This window comes from Meleagris gallopavo, unplaced genomic scaffold, assembly GCF_000146605.3.
Source record: "Meleagris gallopavo isolate NT-WF06-2002-E0010 breed Aviagen turkey brand Nicholas breeding stock unplaced genomic scaffold, Turkey_5.1 ChrUn_random_7180001854105, whole genome shotgun sequence".
NCBI classification, from domain to species: Eukaryota; Metazoa; Chordata; class Aves; order Galliformes; family Phasianidae; genus Meleagris; species Meleagris gallopavo.
The window spans coordinates 6,121-15,648 of NW_011120591.1; the positions used below are offsets into that span (position 1 = coordinate 6,121).

The window sequence follows — 9,528 nt, forward strand, 5'->3', positions numbered from 1 at the left end:
AATGTTCATTCCTCAAGTTTTGGAGCACTAAATATCACTGTAACAAGACACAGAAGACAAGAATTATTAGACGTTATCCATCCTTGATCTTTACACAAAATTCCCATGACATCTATAGAAATTCCACAGCTGCACAAAATAGAACAAGGTCTATGGCAAGCAAACATTTTGGGATTTGCTCTTCAATAAATATCACAAGCATAAGAGACACAGCAAATGTTAATGTTTTATTTGTTTTGAACATATAAAGGTTACAACTCTCAAACAATTCTTTTAGAGCCATCTTGTGGGGAAAATACGCAATTTAAAGCCATACATATACTGCAATTAGTTTTCTACCAAAAAGATCAGTGCTCAGTATAACATCCCCTTTTTCTTTTAAAAAAATAAATGTCTCAGTCACAATGTAAACTTTTTATAATATTGTTTAAACCACCGGAGCACGAAAGAAGTGCCTTTATGAGCAATCATGTGTTGAATGGTTTGATATAGAAAATATATTTTATATCAGTAAGTTACAGACAATATTTCACTGAAGTATGCTTTCAGATCAAATTCCATTCAATCTCCACTCAGCTGTAGACTACAAAAATAAACAAACTTAGAGAAGCTGAGGTCTGTTTCAAACCTTTGTTTGTCAAATGGATCAGATGGAATTATTAAATCTAACTAAGACATGGTAAAACAAAAAAACAAAAACAAAAAACCTTCTAAATATAATAGTAGAGTTAGTACTCAAAGTTGAAAAACTTTTGTTCTTTAAATCTTTAGCACTGCCAAAATACTTAAATTTATGGTAATCTTAATGATTTTATGTCAGTTGTTTGTAAAGATCTCATTAAATGGCAGACTTCTATATGTATAAATAATACAGTGCTGGGCATTCAATTGCAGGGCAATCACAAATTTTTGTGCAAGCTTCAGCAACCTAAAGCAATCAAATATCAGAAGTTGTTTGATCTATGCATCTTGTTTACTAAGTAAAGCATTTATATTTTATCCTAATGGACAAATGCACACATGTATTCCAGGCATTTTAGTCCTTTCTAACTTATGTCCTATTAAAATATTTTATTTACATAGAACATTAAAGCATATCACAACACATTTATCCAACATGTATTTATCTTTTACTAATACAAAACTAAAACATTATCACAGAATATTTCAACAAAGTGCACAATCAAGAAGTTTCACAGAAGTATGCACTTTATTTTGAGCTGTTACAATCAGTGTATAGGATAACAGGCACCTCTCTTAATTTTTATTTTCTTAAATTAAGTACTGAAGTTTGACAACAAAGGGTCCTACGGTACCCTAACCCTCTGACAGCTGTGACTGAACAGAACATTGTGGCACCCAGAAGTATAACCAGACAATTTTTGCTAAGGCAAGCACAAGTATTTCAATTTTTAATTTTACACTTATGCCAAACAGTGAAAGAAGGTGTACATGTGTGTTTGAGCTTTCCACAATCCTTAAAGACGACAAGGACATTTACTTCCTCCACACACTCTTTAAACTTTGGAAAGGAGGCCTGACTCAGGGGCACTTGCCTTAATGAGATTTTGGATTTCTTTGAATTTTGGGTGCTCTTTATCAGCTACCAGCTGCAGCAAAATAGCTTCACTAGTAGTAACTATGATTCCAGTACGAGCAAGACGCTGAAACAGAAAAGAGCAGAGGAAAAAAAATGTAAGATCTTCGAAGCATGAAGGAGCATACACTGCGTGAAAGAGATAGATGTTATTTTTAAAACTATCTACTATTAACAAAGGTATCACTGGCTGAATTCCAGTATTTCCTAACAACGCCATTTATAACACTGAAATGGAAATTGACCATTGGTAAACTTGGGAAAAATGCTGTACTGGGTTACAGATAAGGCTTCCAAGTTAGACTGGATTTTTTCCCCAAGATTTAAAATGTAGTAGACCAACTCTCTCTTCCATTAACACTCCATCCCCTTGTGCACTTGAGCAGACTAGCTTCCTTAACACTCATACAGACTTGAAAGGCTTAGGAGAAAAGAATTGGGAAAAGGAAAAATACCTAAATCCAAGCAAAAAGAATTAAGCAAGAAATATAATTGTAACAATTTTTCTTTCTGGACTTGTTACATGCTAGTATTTTGGTCTTTGGGCTACACAGCATACTCATACTAATAACCCCCAGAGACAGAGAAAAGCTTTTCAACAGAACATGTACATCATACTGGTACAGTAGTAGATGGTTTTAATGGACATCTTATTACAGCTTAGTAACTGCCAAGTTAATTCTGAAAGACTACAGAATAAAAAGCACAGCTGCATTAAAAGCAAAACTGAAAGAGGTCTGCTAGATCTTTTATGTGTACTAAACAGAGCAATTCTTTGTGCAGCCCAAGCCATATGACATACTGCAAAGTTTTTACACTTCTAATACTGTGCTTGTTGCCTATACAGCAGAGTCATCCTTAAGTTAATGCTGCCCACCTACCCACCCGCCTTAAGTCTCCCAATAGAACATATGCTTTGGCAGTAAAACTCCTACTGGATCCATCTTTCCCTCAGTCATACTCTGCCCATCAAATCTAATGCTCCTACATGCTCCTGAATTAACCAAGGGAGGGTAAAAGGTAAAAATTGTCTTCAGTCCGGTTTCTACTGTAATTATGAAAGAGGTGCTCCAAACTTTCTAGAGAAGACACAGATCACTGCAGTTTAGTTGTTTATATTAGTATATTAGATCATGCAGTATAGTTGTTTACTTTATAAAGCAATGATGAAAAAAATTACTAATTTAGGGGACCAGTAAAGTGTGGCTGATCTTCAAGGAAAGGAAATGCTTTCTTAGATCATTGCCTTACCAGAAAAAAGAAACAATCATACGTTCATCTACACCAAAAGAATAAATTAGAACAGATGAGAAAGAGTAAAGAAATTCAGCAGAAACAGACTCAGCTGTCTTAATTCAAGACCAAATAGTGACACTAGGCTTTAGCAGCAGACAGGGCAGAGATCAAGAATGGCCACAACCTTGACCAGCTGGGATGAATTATTTTAGCAAGTTCTCATGAAAAGACAACTTAAGACTCACTAATTAAAAGACTTCGACTAGCAGTTGTCAGCTGTATATTAAGACTAAAGACCTCATTCAATGCTTTGGTTTTTTACCAACTTTCTAAAGAAGCACAAAGCCATGGTCAGTCAGGATCGCTGACATTCTCCCTGTCTGTGTCTCCTTCTCCTTGTCTCCTCTCCTTACTGTGCCCAGATTTTGTTTATTCTAGCCCACAGCCCCGTTCTACAGTACAAAGAGAACACAGAGTTGGCAGGGACAGACAGGGAGAAGGATTCCCCAGATCATACTACAGTGCTTCACAGTCCACAGCAAAACATTTTTCTTTGTGAGAAAATTTTGAAAAACCATACAAAAAAATTCCTTAATACGCATCAGTTTTCTTGAATTACAGTTTTTGCAAATTTTGCAGTTTTGCTTTTGAGATGGTCAATGCCTTTTTGACTGGAAAGAAAGAGAAAAGAAAGAGGGAAGGGGAGTGAAGGGGAGGAGAGGGGAGGAGAGGGGAGGGGAAAAGCTAGCTGCTGAGTAATTCAATCTCTGTTGCACTGAACCAATTTCTATGTTTGCAAACACAGTGTAAGTGATAAACAAATGTACAACGACATATAAATCATGGCAAACAGATTCCAATGTCAGTTTTGTTTGTTTCATCTACTACTGCTATCATCACAATACAACATTCATTTAGGAACTCCACGATTTCAGTCACTTTTACACTCTGTGTCATTATGAAGTATTTGAGAGATGACATTTAAGCTTCCACTTAATTCATGTTTATGAGAAACAGGAAAAATTACAACTCTTCTTCAACTCTAAGAAAAAGAGTATAAAATAGTAGTTACTGCTAGCTTCAATTTCCAAATAAACATAAAGGCCGAAGGCAAAACCTGCAATGTTTAATGTAGGTATCAGTTTTTGACCTTTAGCAATGATGCTTGTAGGAAAGTTAGAGCACACCATAGAAGTTCCATTTGTATTAATTTACTACCACATAGTTGTACTTACTTTTAAACTATCTTGTTACATTTATCTCCACTTTCTCAACATATATGTTAAACTACTTAATCTTTGACTAAGCCTCATGAAGGGGGAAGAAAGTCTTTACTATAATCACAGTCTTGAGATTAACCTTTAATTTGCACTGATGAAGAAGAACAGAGGGAGGGACAGACAAGAATGAGTTTTGAACAGAAGCACTTATTATACTCCACTGCATTTCAAGGATTTTCAGCAGCAGAACAAATACTGTTTGGAACAACAAAAACAAAAGCTCTGTAGTACTTTTATTCTGTTGTAAACATTCCTTAACAAAATGTCAAGAAATGCAAATGGTTATACAGAGAAACCCATACCGCATGAAACGATCACTTCTCTAATCCCAATATCCCAAAATGGGTTCTACATATTACACCAAAATTTAGGGTGGAAAAATAAAAAAAAATCTTTTTCTACTGTGGAATTGTTCTGAGAATCACTGCATCTTCCTCTTTTTAAGTCTACATATGATTACAGTCAACTGTCCTGAGAAAATACTTGTCATCAAAATAACAAATGCAGAAATTAACAAAGAAGCTGAAGGGATAAAAATCCTTAATTAAGAAACATTACCTCAAGAGCAAACATTCTGTCCATCATACTTCTTGATGAGGTGGCATCAGCTACAATATGAACTTCCAGACCCCTGCCAATTAATTCCAGTGCTGTTTGCTGGATGCAGACATGAGTCTATAAGAGAGGAAACAAAGGCCAAAAGAAAAAAAAAAGACACAAATAAATCACTATCATGCACTATACTACCTGTATAGTATGGTGCCAAATTAAATCACATAATTAATTAGGGTTCAAATAAGTATTTTTCTATGCATTACATTACTAGAGATCTGGGTTTCACAACATGCTTTTTAAAATGCCAACTAAGTTAAGCTTAAAAACATTTGTTATTTCATGAGATAATGTCTTAGAGCACAAGGATAATTCATTTCATAGAGGATATATGAGTTATAAGGTCTATGTAAAATAAATTGACCTTTTTTAATTACAGAAAGCAATGCTACAACTATCATAGGCCAAGAGATAATGGCATAGAACAATAAAAGAATGGCAAGGCACATACTTCTACTCCAAACAGGACAACACTGCGGACTCCAGGAATCTCTGCTAATGCTGCTTCAACTTCTGGCAAAACCATTGAAAATTTTGTTTTGGGAAGCACAAGTTTAGCTCCTGTTAAATCAATTTCTTGCACAGTGCTGCCAAGGCCTTTGGGATACTGTTCAGTTACAATGACTGGAATTCCTAAGAGCCGCGCACCTTGGAGCTGTAAGGGGAATGGAGAAGAAAGGGACAAAAATAAATTATCAAAGAATGACAAAAGCAAAGAAATGGCTATTATTTGAAACTGGATAGTCTGTAAGCTAGCTATACATAGCAATTTAAATATATCATCAAAACTTACTACAATGGAAAACAACCAACATACCAGCCGTTGACCTACGCTGATGATATCACCAAAGTATTTTATGGCAGGACGGAATCTCTCTTGCATATCACAGCAAAAAACACAGTGCTTGATGGTGTCAGGTTGCCTAAAGTAGTCATCTGAAAAAGAAAATGATGTTTTTAATGCTAGTGAAAGCGTTTTTGAAGAAGCAGCAGAACAAGAAGTCTAGAAAGCTTCTTTCATGGCATCTCCAAGGTGTCCTAGAGCACCAATGGGCCTTGGAGCACCACAAAGCGTCCACCCACTCTTGATGTAGATTTTATTTGCTGTAACTGAAGCATTATGGCTTTGCAAGAACCATTTTCCCTGAGCAGCATTCCATAAAACCTGGCCTCGTGCTCTTGTGAAGCTTCTGTGCATTGACTCGAGCAATGCTGAGACTAGCTGACTGGTCTTTGTGGAGCTTTCCCATCACTCAAGTAATATGTGATTTGGTCCTCTGCTCTTGCAGAGCCTCTTTCCACAGATCAGTGTGCCAGTGTGACTGCACATTCAGTCCTGAAGTCTAATTTTCTTTCTGTCACCATCATTCCTCATGCAATGATTCTGCAAAGCCTCTCTTCCCTGACTCAAGCATCATGACACTTGGTCCTTCGCTCTAAGCCCTGACTCAAGCCCCACTAGTCCAGCCTTGGCCTTTGAGAACTTCCTTCCCCTCAACTTGAGCCTAAGAGTCTCACCAAGGGAACCTCTTTCCTCTGTTTCAAGGGCTGTATTATCTGTTCCTCAGTGCAAGCCTTGCATCTCGGTCTAAAAGCCACAGAGAGGGGATATGTGCTCTTGAAGGGCATCTAGGCCCTGATTCAGGTGCCCTAGAACACTATGGAGCCTTGACTACTACCCAGGCAGAACATCTTGTCACAGCAGGGGAATGAAGGCCTTGCAGAGCACCTTTTCTGTGAGCCATGGGGCCTGACCCCAGTGCCATGAAGAAGGAACATGTGATCCTGCAACATCTCCGTGTCCTGAGGAGAAAGAACTCCGTGGAGCCGGATATGCTTTACTCATGCAAAGCCTCTATTCCTACCTTTGGCTGCCACAGGGTCTGGATCCTGCACTCACAAGACACCTGAATCAGGACAAGAGACACAGGTGAGGCCCCATGGTGCTCAGCTCTAATAAATGAGGCATAGAGAGAGCAGAGGGCCAGGCCCATGGTGATCTAGCAAGGGGAAGGAAGCCACACAAAGTGAGGAGCAGTATGTAGGTGGCTGCTGGCTTTCGCACCAAGAGCTGCTACTGGATCCTACATAAAGACACACGCGTCAACTGCCACAGACACAGCTGGTCCTGCAGGCCTCAGGCAGAATCAGGGGAAAATCTGATCTTGGAAAGGTTACTGACATTGCAACTTCTGGAAGCCCTTGCACATTTGGAAGACTGTTACCTTTCATACTGGCAATGCTTTGTCTTCCTGGACTTCATTGTGCATCCATCCCTTAGGCTTGTGAGATTTGTGTTTTGGGTTAGTCCACGAAGGTCTTGAAAACCTCCACATTCAGGGCAGCACCACCTTGCTGTACAACCCGCTCTGGTGTTTTTTCGTTTTTCCTTTCCTCCAGCCCTAAACCTCTCCAGTCACAGCTGATACAACCGTCTCTGCTTCTCCCATCTGGCACTGTTGTGAAGAGCCCATCGCACTCCCACAATCCCTTCCCCACTGGCACCATGTAGCCCTCATCAAACACATCCCACACACAGAGCAAGTGCTCCAGCCATACTGCATCACTGCTCCTGAAACAAGTGGCACTCGCTGTTCATATCCTGGCAGAGTGATACCCAGCCAGCTCCTGCTCACAGTTCTGATGAGCAAGGTCTGGAGTCAGGAGCATTAGTTGCCTTGGTGCTGATGTTGTGCCTTGGCAGTGGAGGCACTCGGAAGTCACAGCACTCACAGCAGCAGAGGGAAGCTATGTGTAGCACACTCCATGGGAAGCTGGCAGGGTTTCCTCCTTGAGGGACTCCCACCCCTCTCCAGGTCAGGATATGATGTGGCCTCTCTGTCTTTTCCAGTGTAACACCTGCTGCAGCAACATAGAATCATAGAATCATAGAATTGCTCAGGTTGAAAAAGGCCTTCAAGATCATCAAGTCCGACCACAACCTAACCGTACTACCCTAACAACCCTCTGCTAAATCATATCCCTGAGTACCACATCCAAATGGTTTTTAAACACAACCAGGGATGGTGGCTCAACCACCTCCCTGGGAAGCCTATTCCAGTGCTTAACAACCCTTTCTGTAAAGAAATGTTTTCCCGATTTCCAACCTAAATTTACCGTGGTGCAATTTACGACCATTTCCCCTCATCCTGTCACCTATCACCAGTGAGAAGAGACCAGCTCTGCTCTCATTGTAAGCACCTTTCAGATACTGGAAGAGAGCAATAAGGTCTCCCCCCAGTCTCCTTTTCCCCAGACTGAACAGTCCCAGTTCCTACAGTCTCTCGTCATAGGGCATATTCTACAAGCACTTCACAAGCCTTGTTGCCCTTCTTTGGACCTGCTCCAGCACCTCAATGTCCTTTCTGTACTGAGGTGCCAAAACTGAACATGGTACTCAAGGTCAGGCCTCACCAGTGCTGAGGACAGGGGCCAGATAGACTTCCCCAGTCCTGCTCACACCATTCCTGATACAAGCCAGGATGCCACTGGCCTTCTTGGCCACCTGGGCACACTGCTGGCTCATGTTCAGCTGACTGTCCATCAATACACCAAGGTCCCTTCCAGCCCAAGCTCTTACCAGCCACTCTTCCCCAAGCCTATAAAGTTGCCCAGGGTTGTTGTGACCAAAATGCAGGACCAACACTTGGCCCTACTGAAACTCTTACAGTTTGCCTTCGCCCTTCGATGCAGTCTATCCAGGTCCCTCTCTGGTGCCTTTCTCCCCTATGGCAGATCAACACTCTCTCCCAACTTGGTGCCATCTGCAAATTTATTGAGGGTGCGCTCAATCTCCTCATCAAGATAGTTATTGAAGATGTTAAATAGAAGCAGCCCCAGTATGGAGCCCTGGAAGACATTGCTTGTGACCAGCCACCACCTGGATTTAACTCCATTCACCACAATTCTTTGGGCCTGGCCACCCAACCAGTGCTTCACCCAGCAGAGTGTATGCCCATCCATACTAGCTTCTCCATGAGAATGTTGTGGGGGACAGTGTCAAAGGCTTTACTGGAGTCCAAGTCAACCACATCGACAACCTTACCTTCATCCACTAAGCAAGTCACCTTGTTATAGAATGAAATCAGGTTTGTCAAACAGGCTCTACCATCCGTAAGGCCATGCTGACTGGGCCTGATCCCCTGGTTCACCTTTAACTGCTCCACAATGGGTCCCGAGATTATCCGTTCCATAACCTTCCCTGGCACTGAGGTGAGACAGATAGGTCTGTAGCTACAAGGATCATCTTTCCAGCCCTTTCTGAAGATGGACGTCACATTTGCCTGTTTCCAGTCCTCCGGGATATCCCCGATTAGCCAGAACTGCTGACAAATGAGGGAGAGTGGTTTGGCAACCACATCTACTAACAGGTGAATGCCCCATCCCTGGAGATACCCAAGCTCAGGCTGGACAACCTGATCAAGCTGTGAGCAACCTGATCGGTTGTTCCCATTCACTGCAGGGATTGGACAAGGTGACCTTTAGGAGTTCCTTGAAATTCATACAATTCTATAATTCTATTAATTATATAAAACACTAGTGAAAATTCACTGACTAGTACCGGCTCAGTTTTAATGCACTATAACTAAGTACAGAATTTAAGCCTTTAATTTTAGTTGAAATGGGAATAGGAAAATTGCAACATCTTGATTTTTCATATTCTCATAAAAAAGACTAATTTTGAGTTGATAAACAGGTGCATCCAAAGACACTTAGAAATGTGCATATACATTTTTCAAGCGCTTAAATACACACTTTCTCCTACCTCTATCTTTGTGTTTTAGTGAGGAGAGACATTACCAC

At 40.6% G+C, this 9,528-nt stretch overlaps 1 protein-coding gene across 3 annotated transcripts; it reads right to left on the minus strand.

The window, feature by feature from the left end:
* Positions 1-201: 201 nt before the first annotated feature.
* On the minus strand, positions 202-6,972 carry ISOC1 (isochorismatase domain containing 1). Of its 3 annotated transcripts, none has more exons than XM_019611039.1 (5): positions 6,951-6,972; positions 5,543-5,661; positions 5,177-5,380; positions 4,672-4,788; positions 202-1,664 (listed from the first exon to the last, which is right to left on the minus strand). In XM_019611039.1, the coding sequence occupies exons 1-5, from the start codon at positions 6,955-6,957 to the stop codon at positions 1,518-1,520; spliced, it is 594 nt and encodes a 197-aa protein (XP_019466584.1). In that variant the 5' UTR covers positions 6,958-6,972; the 3' UTR covers positions 202-1,517. The 3 variants fall into 3 exon arrangements, with proteins under 3 accessions (XP_019466584.1, XP_019466585.1, XP_010725052.2); XM_019611040.2 differs by lacking the exon at positions 6,951-6,972 and adding an exon at positions 6,591-6,693; XM_010726750.2 differs by lacking the exon at positions 6,951-6,972 and adding an exon at positions 6,455-6,485.
* Between the last annotated feature and the right edge of the window lie 2,556 nt (positions 6,973-9,528).